General features: G+C 35.4%; 2 protein-coding genes, 1 long non-coding RNA gene and 1 pseudogene across 5 annotated transcripts in view; 1 reads left to right on the plus strand and 3 right to left on the minus strand.

The window, feature by feature from the left end:
• On the minus strand, positions 80–1,406 carry LOC104761234 (annotated as a pseudogene).
• Positions 1,689–6,103, minus strand: LOC104761237. The gene is made up of 3 exons (XR_763113.1): positions 6,014–6,103; positions 5,811–5,931; positions 1,689–2,099 (listed from the first exon to the last, which is right to left on the minus strand). It is a non-coding gene; the product is annotated as an uncharacterized LOC104761237 (long non-coding RNA).
• Positions 5,232–9,753, plus strand: LOC104761236 (centrosomal protein of 83 kDa-like). 3 transcript variants are annotated; one of them, XM_010484277.2, is made up of 8 exons: positions 5,232–5,627; positions 5,831–6,031; positions 6,112–6,234; positions 6,320–6,357; positions 6,444–6,537; positions 6,631–7,121; positions 7,957–9,279; positions 9,363–9,753. In XM_010484277.2, exons 1-8 carry the CDS (start codon positions 5,556–5,558, stop codon positions 9,583–9,585), a joined length of 2,565 nt encoding a protein of 854 aa, XP_010482579.1. In that variant the 5' UTR covers positions 5,232–5,555; the 3' UTR covers positions 9,586–9,753. The 3 variants fall into 3 exon arrangements, with proteins under 3 accessions (XP_010482579.1, XP_019095983.1, XP_010482578.1); XM_019240438.1 differs by having other exon boundaries at positions 5,241–5,627; positions 6,631–6,915; positions 7,751–9,279; XM_010484276.2 differs by having other exon boundaries at positions 5,243–5,627; positions 6,631–6,908; positions 7,744–9,279.
• LOC104763397 overlaps positions 6,179–15,280 on the minus strand; it is a 12,846-nt gene continuing 3,744 nt past the window's right edge. The window contains exons 5-10 of the mRNA XM_010486774.2: positions 15,089–15,278; positions 14,579–14,783; positions 13,780–14,259; positions 9,958–11,643; positions 9,761–9,888; positions 6,179–6,261 (exon numbers count right to left, since the gene is read on the minus strand). Of these exons, the coding sequence (XP_010485076.1) occupies positions 9,832–9,888; positions 9,958–11,643; positions 13,780–14,259; positions 14,579–14,783; positions 15,089–15,278 (2,618 nt within the window). The 3' untranslated portion in view covers positions 6,179–6,261; positions 9,761–9,831. The remainder of the gene's footprint in view (positions 6,262–9,760; positions 9,889–9,957; positions 11,644–13,779; positions 14,260–14,578; positions 14,784–15,088; positions 15,279–15,280) is intronic.

Below are 15,280 nucleotides of genomic sequence, written 5' to 3' on the forward strand. Positions count from 1 at the left end.
GTAATTGCAAAGTGCAAATCTTTAATACAAATTTTGGTTCAAACCTTTCACGTATGAAACGACAACATTATGTGATAAACAATTTATGGAAGTAGAGACTTGTAAGGGAAAAAGAGAGGTCAGATAGCTGAGTAGGTATTGTTATATTCATCAGAGGAAGGAGCAGGCTTGGCAGAAACAGTGAGTATCACAAAAGTACCAAAGAGAATTGTGACAATAGCCATGAAATTGACTAGAAACGCTTCTGATCCAAATTTGTCAAGCCCTGAATTTTCCATGAAAGTGAGTTTCTCAAGAAACCCTAAAGCCGAGTTTCCAACGGCAAGAACATAAACAAAAGAGGCCGAGAAACGCGTGCCATGGAAGCAAGTTGCTTCTAAGAGTTGATGATCCTCTTGGGAAGAAGAAGACTATAAAGCTATAATGCCACTGCAAGGTAAACAAAAAGAAGCCTTTTCTATCAACAACTTCGATTGTAAAGATATATTTTCATGAATTAATGAATTATTTTACCTGGAAGGCATAAAGAACAATGACTCCAATACCAATCCAAGAATGGAGGCTGTAGAGATTTGGGATGTGTGACTTGTTATGGTTCTTGAAAGCAGCACATATCCCCCAAATTCCGAGACTCAGAGCAATAGCGTGGAGAACAAGGTGGATCTTTTTCTTCTTTTGTTTCTCAATTCGAAGCCATTTGTAACTTATAATTGCTTAGTAAATTTGAAAGAAAAAAAAAACGTTCACAATTTAGACTGCATAAAGTAAAAATATCATCTTTTTTTGGTATATCAGTTTTATTATTGTCTTGTTACTTTCGCCTCCCAGAATTATTAAGCCGATGAGCATCAAAACAGGATGAAGCTATATAAAAAGATAAATAAACATAAATTCAGAAAAAAATAACTTGCAAATGAAGAAACTGAATTAGGCCTACTGATTAAGCTTAAGCTCAAGCATCACAACAAAAAAAAACACAGATCTTAAACAATAATGAGAAATAAAAGAGATTACTATCTAATTAATTGGCTAAGAATATACAAAATCCAAAACTGGTCAACGTAGATGTGAGACACATAACGAATAAACAGAGAGATGTAAAGAGAAGAGTTGACATTAAAGATGAGGTTCTTGTTCGTAGACTCCCATGCAAATCCACCTCTATAACTTATTGACCAATAAAGAACCATCAACGATGCGACTAAGGCGAGTGTGTGTGCCACAAACGCCACCATCCTTGCGTTTATTTTGACCGCCATGTGTTTGTCTTCTTCTTCGATTGTTCAATAAATTTGGAACCAAAAGCATGAAGAAGAACCTGAGTCTTAATGAAAGTCAACTACTAACCCCTGCAATAGCACGGACGTCGTGCCAACGAGTCAACGAATGGAAAATTTACGAAACATGTCAGTGGATCTATTACAGGCTCAAAAAACATGTGAGTTTATTTATTTTTATTTTATGTAAGTCAGCCTTTGTTGAATCAGCCCTGAGGATTAAAAATGACATTCAAATCATGTTAAAGGAAAGACAAGTTGGAGCTCAAATTAGATTTTTCGATTTTTTTTAAAATTCTGGATTTGAACACACCTTCATGTCTTTGTTTGGAGTTATATTNAAAAAAAAAAAAAAAAAAAAAAAAAAAAAAAAAAAAAAAAAAAAACTATATAAATTACATCAATCCGGCAACAAAAAAAAGAAAAGATTGAAGACCATTATTAATTAGCTAATTAATCACTGCGGCGTTAAGTTTAAATAAACAAATTGTCGAAACAATGAATATCACAAAAGTAGCAAAGAGAATTGTGATCATAGCCATCAAATTGACTAGAAACGCTTCTGATCCATACTTGTCAACCTCTGAATTTTCCATGGAAGTAAGCTATAACACAAATATAGAGGCCCGTAGACACGTCCCATAGACGCAAACCGCGTTTTGGGATGTTTAACTCGTTGTGGTTCTTGATGGCAACAATGAAGCACCATCGTCGTTGCGACTATAGCGAATGCATATGGCACAAATGCCACTTTCCTCGCGTTTATTTCGATAGCCATGTTTTGGGATCTTCTTCAATATATCTGTCCGAGAGATATGGAACCTAAAAAAGTATTAAGAATCTGAATCTTCTTGAGAGTAGATCTAATGAAAAAATCTATTAGACTTTTGTTTTATCCATTTGTTTGGGGGCCTTGGGACACGTTTCGGAAGACACATGCATGATCAGTTTTTGTTTGGTATTTTTGTATTCATATGGGTGTTATCGTGACCGTTGGTGAACATCTAATAAACGACTAGGTTGTTGTCATGTGGCAACCCGAGAAGTAGCCAAAGCAGGGCTCTATTTAACTCACGCCGCACGTCGTAGTTGGCAACTAGTCTTACATGCTCACATTTAAATCTCTGTGAGCCCAAGCCCACATATTACTAAGGCTAAGATTCACTCAAACAACACAAACGAATATTGTGTAAACCCACCTAATCTCTATAACATTTTCCAAAGTAATTATTGCAAGTCTGTCTAATCTTAGAATTAACATTGCATACGTGATACGTCTGTCATAAATATGGTTAGACCGCAATGATAGCGGTGTAAAATTTATAGCATACACACATTTATGATTGTTTGGAATGAAGACAAAATGTTTTAAAAAATCTTTATACTGTTTTGGGTATCTTGAGCAATTTTCTCTAAGAAAAAAAAAATCATATAAATCTTGCATTTATAAAGTTGTTTGACAATTGTCACAAAAGCTTAACAACTAATAAGTGGTCCATGCAAGATGATATGTCTTCTAGTGAACCAGATTTCTCTACAGACAAAGTCATGAGTCTTAATTTCCTAACCTTTTTTGTTGACGTCATTCCCGATTTTGTTTTAATCACTAAATGCTAATTATTGAATATGTTCTGCACCTAATCTAAGGAAAATTATGGGGGATATACAAAACTTGTTAACGACAAAATATTAAGAGATGAGATGTCTAAACATAACAGTATTATAAAAGCAAAAAAAAAAATATAGGAGACAAAGAAAATGAGAGCATTGAAGAGAGCGACAGTGTTTGTTGCACATGTTTTCATGTGCTTCCAATACTTGCTCCCATATTTTATATACGTTTTGTGGATCCAGCTTCTAATCATTTTTTAGTCAGCAACCTTTTTTTTTAATATTCACCTTCATTATTAGAAAACCAAAATCATAAAATTCTGATGAGTTGGTTTCGATTTGAAGAATTTCAGGTCTCCCTTAGTCTACAACTTTAATCAAGATTTTAAACTCATTACAAAATGCGTTTTAAGATTGCGAATTACAGTAAAACTTCTATAAATTAATAATGTTGGGACTAAGATATTTTATTAATTTATAGTGATATTAATTTATCTATAAATTAATAATTATTATTTTATAGTGTAAATTAATAATTATTAATTTATAGATATATTTTTAATTGTTTATTTTTTAAAAAATTATGAATTGGAACAACTAAAGCAAAATAAGATTAAACTTTCAGATGTTATAAATTTTATGGTTTAGGAATTGAACTTGTAATATTTAGAAAGCACTATTTACAATAAATTACAAATATTATAGACAAATTGACTTATACACATGAGACACATAAATTCAAATCTATGAATAATAATATCAATTCTCCTATTTTAATAATCTGTCAAATTATCAAATTGTAAATGATGCATATCTAAAAATTAAAACTTTAAATTTAATTATTTGTATGACATGTTATAAAATATTTTAGAGATATCATTATAGGTTGAAAATACAACATTACAATTGTTCTATAGAATTGAGCTTTAGGAGAAACATACACTATTATATCTATATATATATATATATATATATAAATTTACATAATTATTAATTTATGATATTATTGGGACCATATTTTATAAGGAGATTTCGAAAAAATTATTATCTTATTATCTTATCGAATATTGTTAATTTTTACACTGGCCCGACTTGGGACCAGCAAAATTTATTAATTTATAGTGTTTATTAATTTATAGAGTATTAATTTATAGAGGTTTTACTGTAGTACCAAAGAATGGAGAATAGAGTGAGTGTTGCAATTATCAAACCAACTAGGATTTAACCCGTGGTACACCACGGGACAATTTTTATTTAAACTAAAACTTTTAAATTTAAGTTATAAATGTTTGTTGATTTTATTTAGTGTTTGCGATCGTATAATTGTATTTAGATTGTTAATTTTAGGTTTAATTCGTGGTACATTGCATGATATTTGTTTTTTACATAATCGTAATTTAGTGAAAATTTTAAATCTTCTAATATTGATGGTGTTAATAAAATAATAACATGATGAACACATAATTAATAATATTTTAATTTATATTTATATCAACTCAAATTCGTCTTGCTATATAACCTGTCACATGATATATTATAGTTTCTGTTTCCATAAAATATTATAGTTTTCATATAATAGAAGCAAAAAATTTAAAAAACAATAGAAAGTGTCATTAATATATTATAGTTTCTGTTTCTATAAAATATTTGCAGTATTGTGTTAGAAATGGAATGTAAAATATTAAAGAAACCAAATTTGGAGCAATGTAAGTTTTGAAAATTTGTTAGAGGTTAATGTTGTAAATAACTTTTTAAATAAATAAAACTAAAAGTGCATAACACAATATGTATTTCAAAAATGTTAATATATATATATATACAAGAAAAATATATCGAGTGCAGATTCATTAAAATTCTGAAATAATAAATGTTTTATCATTAAATATAAACACACCACACGCAACATACATATATTCTATAGTGTGTAGTACAGCTGTATGTACATAAACATAATGCGTGATGGATCATGACCAGAATGTGGCATGCAGATAAAGGTGTTTCGGTTTTTCTTGGGGCCACCAATATGGTAGTCTCAACTCAATAATGGTGTAATGTGCAAATGCCTTTCATATACTACTGTATATGATTTACTTTTAAAACTTTTTTTTATACATTTCAATACTAGAAGCCACTAAACCTCTTTTACCCATTCACTCATGTAAATGTAAAGATACTTTTAACATGATTCAAGTTTGTAGTTAACAATTCTTATATAGACTTTATTGTAAGTCACACACAAGCAATTAAAAAGGGGGAGGTTGGGGTGTCTATTAAATTTACAAGGACCCAAAAAATCACACCAACATTTATATGCCTTACTGCATTAAAAAGAAAAGCACTTTTCAGTTCAATCAATTAATAAACTATTAAAAGTTAATTTCGTACTCAATCAAAACCCCATTTAAAGCAGTAAGAAAACAATTAGGCTTTAGATGGAATCTACTTATAACTCACTGATTAAGTTTTATATATTAAAATGAAGTGGTACGATTACGAATCAACCTTTATATTCTAACAAGGAAAGTGATCACACACAGTCTGTAAATCAGGTTATTGTGTTTTGTTTTTGTTTCCTCCTATCCTAAGTACATTCTTTGGAAACTGATACATATCAGAGAATCCAAATTTTGAACAAGGTTTTGGGTTCTTTCGAGAAAAAAAAAAACAATGTTTAAGTCATGGAGGAACGACAAGAACAAAATCAAGGCTGTGTTCAAGCTTCAGTTTCAGGCAACTCAGGTTTGTGTGTGTTTTGTCTCTTTAAATCTTTTTTAAATCTTGAAACCCAGTAATCCCGTTTTCATATTTCTTTGTAAAAATCAGACAATGTGTTCACTATAGTTCTAGATCTGTGACATTCAAAGTTTCAAGATTTGTTTGAAGTGTGAATGTGATTTTTATGAGGAATAAAAAAAATGTTACCTTTTTTATTGAATGTGAAGGTGCCGAAGCTAAAGAAGACTGCTTTGATGATCTCATTGGTTCCTGATGATGTTGGGAAGCCAACGTTTAAGCTGGAGAAATCTGAGGTTAAAGAAGGGATCTGTTCATGGGAGAATCCAATATATGTGTCAGTGAAGCTAATCAAAGAACCTAAATCTGGGATTGTTCGTGAGAAGATTTACCATTTTGTTGTTGCAACTGTGAGTGGAACACAACATATTATGTGTTTTGAGTTATTCTGGGAAAGAAAAGGTTCAAAATTTACCAAATTCCGTTTCAGGGTTCTTCGAAATCGGGTTTTCTAGGAGAAGCTTCCATTGATTTTGCAGATTTTCTGACAGAAACAGAGCCAGTAACTGTTTCTTTACCTCTCAAATTTGCCAACTCTGGTGCTGTCTTAAATGTACTCCTCTTCTTCTCCTTCTGAAACCTGAGTTAGTAAATATGTATTAGAAAATATATAAATGGTTTGGTTGTTGTTGGTGTAGGTGACAATTCATAAGATACAAGGAGCCAGTGATTTAAAGTAAATAGTTTCTTCTTTCTTCTACATGTTGTTGTTTACTGTTTTGTTTTCTTTGTTAGAGATTTATTGACTTCTAATTTTTGCAGATTTATTGAGGAAAATAAAGATCAAACACTTAGCAAAGAAGACAGCTTCAAAAGTCTACAAAGCAATGATGAGTTAGATGGATGTAACCAAGATGTAAGGTTCTTTGGGGTTCAGATAAGTTAATTAAACTGTCTTTGTTTATTAAGAAAGTTGTGATAGTTATCGTGTTTTGAATTTGTTTCGCAGGAAAGGAGCTTGGATGCAAACACGGCTAAAAATGCTGGTCTAGGAGGTTCCTTTGATTCAATTGGTGAATCAGGGTGGATAGATGAAGGGAATGCACGCTTACCTCAACGACATAACTCAGTTCCTGCAACAAAAAACGGGCATCGAAGATCAAACACAGACTGGTCAGCTAGTTCAACATCAGACGAAAGTTACATCGAGTCAAGAACCAGCCCTGAGAACAATTTCCAAAGAGGATTCCCTGGTGTTGTTACTGAATCGAGTGACCCTATTGAAAGGCTCAAGATGGAATTGGAAGCTTTGAGGAGGCAATCAGAGTTATCCGAGCTGGAGAAGCAGTCTTTAAGGAAACAGGCGACAAAGGAGAGCAAACGGATACAGGAACTGTCGAGGGAAGTTAGTTGTCTCAAGGGTGAAAGAGATGGAGCTCTGGAAGAGTGTGAAAAGCTCAGGGTGCAGAACAGTAGAGATGAGGCTGATGCTGAAAGCAGGTTGAGATGCGTAAGCGAAGATTCGAGTAATATGATTGAGGAGATTAGAGATGAGCTGAGTTGTGAGAAGGATTTGACGAGTAACCTTAAGTTGCAGTTGCAGAGGACACAAGAGTCAAACTCTAATTTGATTCTTGCTGTGAGGGATCTCAATGAGATGTTGGAGCAGAAGAATAATGAGATATCTTCTCTGAATAGCTTATTAGAGGAGGCTAAGAAGCTTGAAGAAGATAAGGGAATGGATTCTGGAAATAATGAGATAGATACGCTAAAGCAACAGATCGAAGATTTAGATTGGGAGTTGGACTCTTACAGGAAAAAGAACGAAGAACAAGAGATTCTATTGGATGAGCTTACTCGGGAATATGAGTCCTTCAAGGAGGAGAATTACAAAAACGTATCCTTAACATTAGAGCGACAAGAATGCTCAAATGCGGAAGATGAATTCTCTGATTCCAAGGATATGATAGACGAATTGAAATCTCAGATAGAGATATTGGAATGCAAACTGAAGCAGCAATCTCTGGAGTATTCAGAATGTTTGATCACAGTTAATGAACTTGAGGGTCAAGTGAAAGAGTTAAAGAAAGAACTGGAGGATCAAGNGTGACCCTATTGAAAGGCTCAAGATGGAATTGGAAGCTTTGAGGAGGCAGTCAGAGTTATCCGAGCTGGAGAAGCAGTCTTTAAGGAAACAGGCGACAAAGGAGAGCAAACGGATACAGGAACTGTCGAGGGAAGTTAGTTGTCTCAAGGGTGAAAGAGATGGAGCTCTGGAAGAGTGTGAAAAGCTCAGGGTGCAGAACAGTAGAGATGAGGCTGATGCTGAAAGCAGGTTGAGATGCGTAAGCGAAGATTCGAGTAATATGATTGAGGAGATTAGAGATGAGCTGAGTTGTGAGAAGGATTTGACGAGTAACCTTAAGTTGCAGTTGCAGAGGACACAAGAGTCAAACTCTAATTTGATTCTTGCTGTGAGGGATCTCAATGAGATGTTGGAGCAGAAGAATAATGAGATATCTTCTCTGAATAGCTTATTAGAGGAGGCTAAGAAGCTTGAAGAAGATAAGGGAATGGATTCTGGAAATAATGAGATAGATACGCTAAAGCAACAGATCGAAGATTTAGATTGGGAGTTGGACTCTTACAGGAAAAAGAACGAAGAACAAGAGATTCTATTGGATGAGCTTACTCGGGAATATGAGTCCTTCAAGGAGGAGAATTACAAAAACGTATCCTTAACATTAGAGCGACAAGAATGCTCAAATGCGGAAGATGAATTCTCTGATTCCAAGGATATGATAGACGAATTGAAATCTCAGATAGAGATATTGGAATGCAAACTGAAGCAGCAATCTCTGGAGTATTCAGAATGTTTGATCACAGTTAATGAACTTGAGGGTCAAGTGAAAGAGTTAAAGAAAGAACTGGAGGATCAAGCACGGGCTTTTGATGAAGATATTGACACAATGATGCGTGAAAAAACTGAACAAGAGCAGAGAGCCATCCAAGCAGAGGAGAATCTGAGGAAAACAAGATGGAAAAACGCTATAACAGCAGAGCGGCTTCAAGAGAAATGCAAGAGGCTTACTCTAGAAATGGAATCGAAGCTGAGCGAGCATGAGAATCTGACAACGAAAACATTGGCTGAAGCAAACGACCTTCGTCTGCAAAAGAAAAATCTTGAGGAAATGCAAGAGAAAGCACATAACGAGATTACACAACAGATGGAAATAAAGAAGCATGTGGAAGAGAAGAACGAAGCTTTGTCCATGAAAGTCCAGATGCTTGGAAGTGAGGTACTGAAGCTCACGAAGCTGAGAGATGAATCGAGTGCAGCAGCTACTGAAACAGAGAAGATCATACAAGAGTGGAGGAAAGAAAGAGATGAATTCGAGAGAAAAATTACTTTGGCTAAAGACGAAGCCAAGACAGTGCAGAAAGAGTTAACTCTCACTAAGTCGTCAAATGATGAAAAAGAGACCAGGCTCAGGAATTTGAAGACAGAAGTAGAAGGTCTAAGCTTACAGTACAGTGAATTACAAAACAGCTTTGTTCAAGAAAAAATGGAGAATGATGAATTGAGAAAACAAGTATCAAACTTGAAAGTCGATATCCGCAGAAAAGAAGAAGAGATGACTAAAATCCTAGATGCAAGGTATGTGGACAATAAACGAACTAAATTGACATGTTATATTTTTCAGTTGTGAATATTTGACTTATAACGATCAACAATTACAGGATGGAAGCAAGGTCAAAAGAAAACGGACACAAAGAAGAGACTCTAACAAAGATATCAGATGAATTGGCTTATTGTAAGAACAAAAACAGTTCAATGGAAAGAGAGTTAAAAGAAATGGAAGAGAGATATTCAGAGATAAGCCTGAGATTTGCAGAGGTAGAAGGAGAAAGACAACAACTTGTGATGGCTGTCAGAAACCTCAAGAATGGTAAGAAGTTTTAGTATTTGTATGTTGCTGCGAGTACAATTGCTGTAACATCATAGTAGAATTTACTATATAACTCGTGTTGTTAATAGAATTCGTTTCTCTCATAAAACATTATTTAATAAACTTGTCAAGAAATTAACATTTTTCTCTGAAATAAGTAAAGCTTACATAAGATTTTGAGATGCTCACCTTCAACTCTGATCATCCACATTGAATCTCCACTAATGTTAGTTTCCAATTGCTACGCCGTGTTTGCTTCTTTACTTCCATACCAGTTTTGTTTGGCCTTCAGTTCCATTCCCTGAGAAAGATAGAGACTGGAAAGAAAACACAGTGTTAAATCATGAACAAATCTCACTTATATAGGGATCATATATAATGAATACCTGTTTTGCTCGCTTATCAATTGGTGTCCATGACCTGAGAGGAGAGTAAGATCTGTCGTTTATTGGCGAGGCTGAAGAATTCTTTGACCGCTTCTGCTTTTTCTCTTCTTGAAGTTTGTTGCCTCCTTTATACTTGAAAAACTCGAGCATGGAAGGACTCTTTCTCTTGGTACTTGCTTTCTTTATGTTTCCTGGAGTCTCCAAACTAGAGGGAGGAACATAATAAGGAAGAGATTGTTGTTGTCTCCTTGCTCTGCTTCTTTCTCGAGCTCTGTTAATAAACTCAATCGTCCAAGGAGAACCTTGTACTGGATTTGATGAACGGATTGCGTTTGATAGTGGAGATCCACCGAAATGTGATATCTCTTCTCTAAATGGAAGCTCTGTCGAGGGAATTGCAGATCTTCGTGTTAAGACCTCCTCCAAAAGGGTCCTTTGGCGTTTTGCTGGATAGCTGTCAACAAAGCCACGCGCAGAATCACTGTTATCATATTTTGAATCTTTCTCGGTGGTGAATCTTTCAGAACTCGAATCAATGTCAGCCGCTTTTGGGAAGTTAGGCTGGAGATATTCAAAGAAAGATAACTTCCTTCCAGATTTTGATTTTCTTGGAAGTTCGTCTTCGTCAACATCAGAAACTATTGGAGCAAACCTATTATAACCAGGAGAAGGCGGGAAGTCTTCCTCGAGATACTTATCAGCTCTGTCGATCACTTCACCTTTGTAGTCTGCAATGAAACTCTCTGAGTTCCTATGGTCATGCAAGTTGAAATTTCCCATCACTGGAAGTTTATATCCTCTGTTCGGGCTTATGGATTCATCTTTACTCGGGAAACTCCAATCTTCTAATTCAGGTATCCCAGGAAGACAGTCCTCCACTGAAAAGTCTGGTAGATCTTTCCCCCAAAACGGGTCCTTTAATGATGAACTAGGTCCTGACTTCTTGTCAAATGTCTCAGGATCTTTAACTGGCCAAGAGTCATTGTGATGAATCATCCCAAAAGGTTTAAAAGGTGCATCGGAGAATTCAGTGATAGGATCAAAATCAAATATCTCGTGATCTCTAGATGACCAAGAATCGTCAAGTTGGAAATTCCCAGAAGGCTTGAGCTGCGCATCAGCGAATTCTGTCGAGGGAGCAAAATGGACCAAGTCTTCCATATCTATCCTGTTTTTCTCTGCACTGTGGTGATTCTTTTTCGAACCAGAATGAACACTGACATGGTGTGTGTCTGAGTCAGGTCCAGAAGATACTGACGAAGAGCTGTCTGTCATTACAGATTTGGAGTCCTCCCTCGCGCCGTATCTGCCTAGTGAACTAAAAAGATCAACACTCTCTTCAGGTACATGATACTTTTGCATCCTTTCAACCTTGCTACTATATGGGAGCTTCATGAATTCGAGAAGTGATCCAGAAGATGACAGAATTACTTGAGCTGTAAGTGGATTCACGGACGGAAATTTGGTGAGAAATGATTCGGCAAGAGATTCTGACTCGGGCATTTTGACAGGGAGTTTGGACAACTTAACGAAAGATTTGATACACCTCAATATAATTTCATCAGTTAAATCAGCTGATGATGAGCAAAACAACTGTAAACTGATTCCCAGACTACCAGCTGCTGCATACAGTTCATCAGACGAATCCATTATTGTAACTAGGAAGGCGGGTTCCCCCTCAAAAACCTGTCGGAAAAATAAAATCATTCTTTAAGTTCCCTGGCTCACTCTCCAGTTTAGACGTAAATGTTGCGACTTGGTACAAGAGTATGAAAAATAATGCAATACATATGGAACATTGCACTATACATCTAGTGAGTTTGTAATCATAGATTTAGCGAAATATTAGACGATGATTCATAAAGTTAAAGATAATTCCATATGTATAGTGCAATGTTCCCACAAAAAAATGGCAAAAAGCAAAGTTCAGTGGAATTTAGATTTACCATGATGCAGCTGTTAAAACTGAAACTCAATGACGTCAAAACATTGGTTGCGATATCTCCAATCCATGAAAGTGAGCTTGAGGAAGTACCAATAGTTGCAGCTGACTTCTTACTAAAATCTTCACAATCATACCAGAGTAGGCAAACTGCAGGACTTAGCATCAGGTCCACAGGTAGATCTGAATCACGCTCCACAACTTGCACTCCTTCTTTTTCCATTGCTAAAACCTTCTGGTATGTACTTCTTCTGGATATGATCATCTCCTTATCAACATTTTTTGTGTTCACAACAATCACGGATCTTTGGTCAGAGAGAATTCCCTCTTCAATTATCCCACCTTTTCTTTCAGATTCTTGGGGCATGGAGATAAATTCAGATTCATTTGTGGTTTCTGAAGATCCTGCAAAACACACATTTTCAATTGAAACAAAGTTCAACACTTCTTCCAACCACCCAGTTTTCGTCTCAACTTCGTCTCCCTACAAAAGAGACATTTAAGTTCAGTCATAAGTTCTTGTACAGATGCATATTCTGGAACATTTTCAAACAAAGCGTTCAATATATATGCAGTTATACCAGTGATGTGAAAACACNCCAGCTGCTGCATACAGTTCATCAGACGAATCCATTATTGTAACTAGGAAGGCGGGTTCCCCCTCAAAAACCTGTCGGAAAAATAAAATCATTCTTTAAGTTCCCTGGCTCACTCTCCAGTTTAGACGTAAATGTTGCGACTTGGTACAAGAGTATGAAAAATAATGCAATACATATGGAACATTGCACTATACATCTAGTGAGTTTGTAATCATAGATTTAGCGAAATATTAGACGATGATTCATAAAGTTAAAGATAATTCCATATGTATAGTGCAATGTTCCCACAAAAAAATGGCAAAAAGCAAAGTTCAGTGGAATTTAGATTTACCATGATGCAGCTGTTAAAACTGAAACTCAATGACGTCAAAACATTGGTTGCGATATCTCCAATCCATGAAAGTGAGCTTGAGGAAGTACCAATAGTTGCAGCTGACTTCTTACTAAAATCTTCACAATCATACCAGAGTAGGCAAACTGCAGGACTTAGCATCAGGTCCACAGGTAGATCTGAATCACGCTCCACAACTTGCACTCCTTCTTTTTCCATTGCTAAAACCTTCTGGTATGTACTTCTTCTGGATATGATCATCTCCTTATCAACATTTTTTGTGTTCACAACAATCACGGATCTTTGGTCAGAGAGAATTCCCTCTTCAATTATCCCACCTTTTCTTTCAGATTCTTGGGGCATGGAGATAAATTCAGATTCATTTGTGGTTTCTGAAGATCCTGCAAAACACACATTTTCAATTGAAACAAAGTTCAACACTTCTTCCAACCACCCAGTTTTCGTCTCAACTTCGTCTCCCTACAAAAGAGACATTTAAGTTCAGTCATAAGTTCTTGTACAGATGCATATTCTGGAACATTTTCAAACAAAGCGTTCAATATATATGCAGTTATACCAGTGATGTGAAAACACAATTATAGGTTCAAGTACATACTAGTGTTAAAGTTGTATGATTTTCAGAGTTGCAAAACCAATCAAGATCATGTGCTCATGAAAACATTATTTTTGATATAGATTGCTCCTCTGCTCTGAATTTGAAAGCCTTCACACACAGACTCTTCCATCATATTATACAATCTACAGATATACGTTGTTTNAATAATGCAATACATATGGAACATTGCACTATACATCTAGTGAGTTTGTAATCATAGATTTAGCGAAATATTAGACGATGATTCATAAAGTTAAAGATAATTCCATATGTATAGTGCAATGTTCCCACAAAAAAATGGCAAAAAGCAAAGTTCAGTGGAATTTAGATTTACCATGATGCAGCTGTTAAAACTGAAACTCAATGACGTCAAAACATTGGTTGCGATATCTCCAATCCATGAAAGTGAGCTTGAGGAAGTACCAATAGTTGCAGCTGACTTCTTACTAAAATCTTCACAATCATACCAGAGTAGGCAAACTGCAGGACTTAGCATCAGGTCCACAGGTAGATCTGAATCACGCTCCACAACTTGCACTCCTTCTTTTTCCATTGCTAAAACCTTCTGGTATGTACTTCTTCTGGATATGATCATCTCCTTATCAACATTTTTTGTGTTCACAACAATCACGGATCTTTGGTCAGAGAGAATTCCCTCTTCAATTATCCCACCTTTTCTTTCAGATTCTTGGGGCATGGAGATAAATTCAGATTCATTTGTGGTTTCTGAAGATCCTGCAAAACACACATTTTCAATTGAAACAAAGTTCAACACTTCTTCCAACCACCCAGTTTTCGTCTCAACTTCGTCTCCCTACAAAAGAGACATTTAAGTTCAGTCATAAGTTCTTGTACAGATGCATATTCTGGAACATTTTCAAACAAAGCGTTCAATATATATGCAGTTATACCAGTGATGTGAAAACACAATTATAGGTTCAAGTACATACTAGTGTTAAAGTTGTATGATTTTCAGAGTTGCAAAACCAATCAAGATCATGTGCTCATGAAAACATTATTTTTGATATAGATTGCTCCTCTGCTCTGAATTTGAAAGCCTTCACACACAGACTCTTCCATCATATTATACAATCTACAGATATACGTTGTTTAAAAAGTTGAATACTTCTCACCTTTATCATTTTCAGACTATAAGGTACTGTAACACCTGCGCACAGTTGCCCACATGCACTGGACATATCCAACTCCACTTTAATGAAATGGAAGGAAGGAAAGGGATCCAACTTCGAAGGAACAGAAAATCTGGGCGAGCCATTTGCACCTCCATATTCTACAATGATGCTGAAATTCTCCACAGGAAAAGATGGAGAAATTTGCCTTGGATGAAAAAGAAAGGACTAGTTAGCTTAACTACTCCCCAATAGTCAAATTAACTAAAAGATATTGAAAAAGTAATTGATAAAGGTATGTTTTTAGCATGCAAAGACTTAAAGACAAAATATAATGCAGCAATATCACGAGCAGATTTCAGAAGTAACAACATTTTGTGGTGTCTGTTGCAGTCACCATGCTAAAAGACTGTAAATGTTTTCCAGGCCCTTTCCAGTTCCCATAAAATTTAACTGTGAAAAGCTATTATCATTGATAATGAGGATATGGCTATAGGAAGAAATAATACTCACTCATAAGAGATAATTAGGCAGTCTGAAATCGGCAGGAAACCAAGTTCTGTGGTTTTAAACCCCATGGCTTCATGAACATTCGGTCGATTTCCACTAGGGGAGGGACTGTTGAGCTCATTGTAAGATAACCCCATGGACATCAGTAGCCTCTTCAGCGAGGACCAAAAAACTTTCTCAGCCAAAAGTAATGCT

This window comes from Camelina sativa, chromosome 18, assembly GCF_000633955.1.
Source record: "Camelina sativa cultivar DH55 chromosome 18, Cs, whole genome shotgun sequence".
Lineage (NCBI taxonomy): Eukaryota > Viridiplantae > Streptophyta > Magnoliopsida > Brassicales > Brassicaceae > Camelina > Camelina sativa.

What these genes read in the sequence shown, in the direction of transcription:
- LOC104761236 (XM_010484277.2), top strand. Translation starts at nt 5,556, where the DNA reads ATGTTTAAGTCATGGAGGAACGACAAGAACAAAATCAAGGCTGTGTTC. An exon ending in TTCAGTTTCAGGCAACTCAG is followed by an intron (nt 5,628 to 5,830) that starts GTTTGTGTGTGT and finishes TTGAATGTGAAG; the next exon opens with GTGCCGAAGCTAAAGAAGAC. An exon ending in ACTCTGGTGCTGTCTTAAAT is followed by an intron (nt 6,235 to 6,319) that starts GTACTCCTCTTC and finishes TTGTTGGTGTAG; the next exon opens with GTGACAATTCATAAGATACA.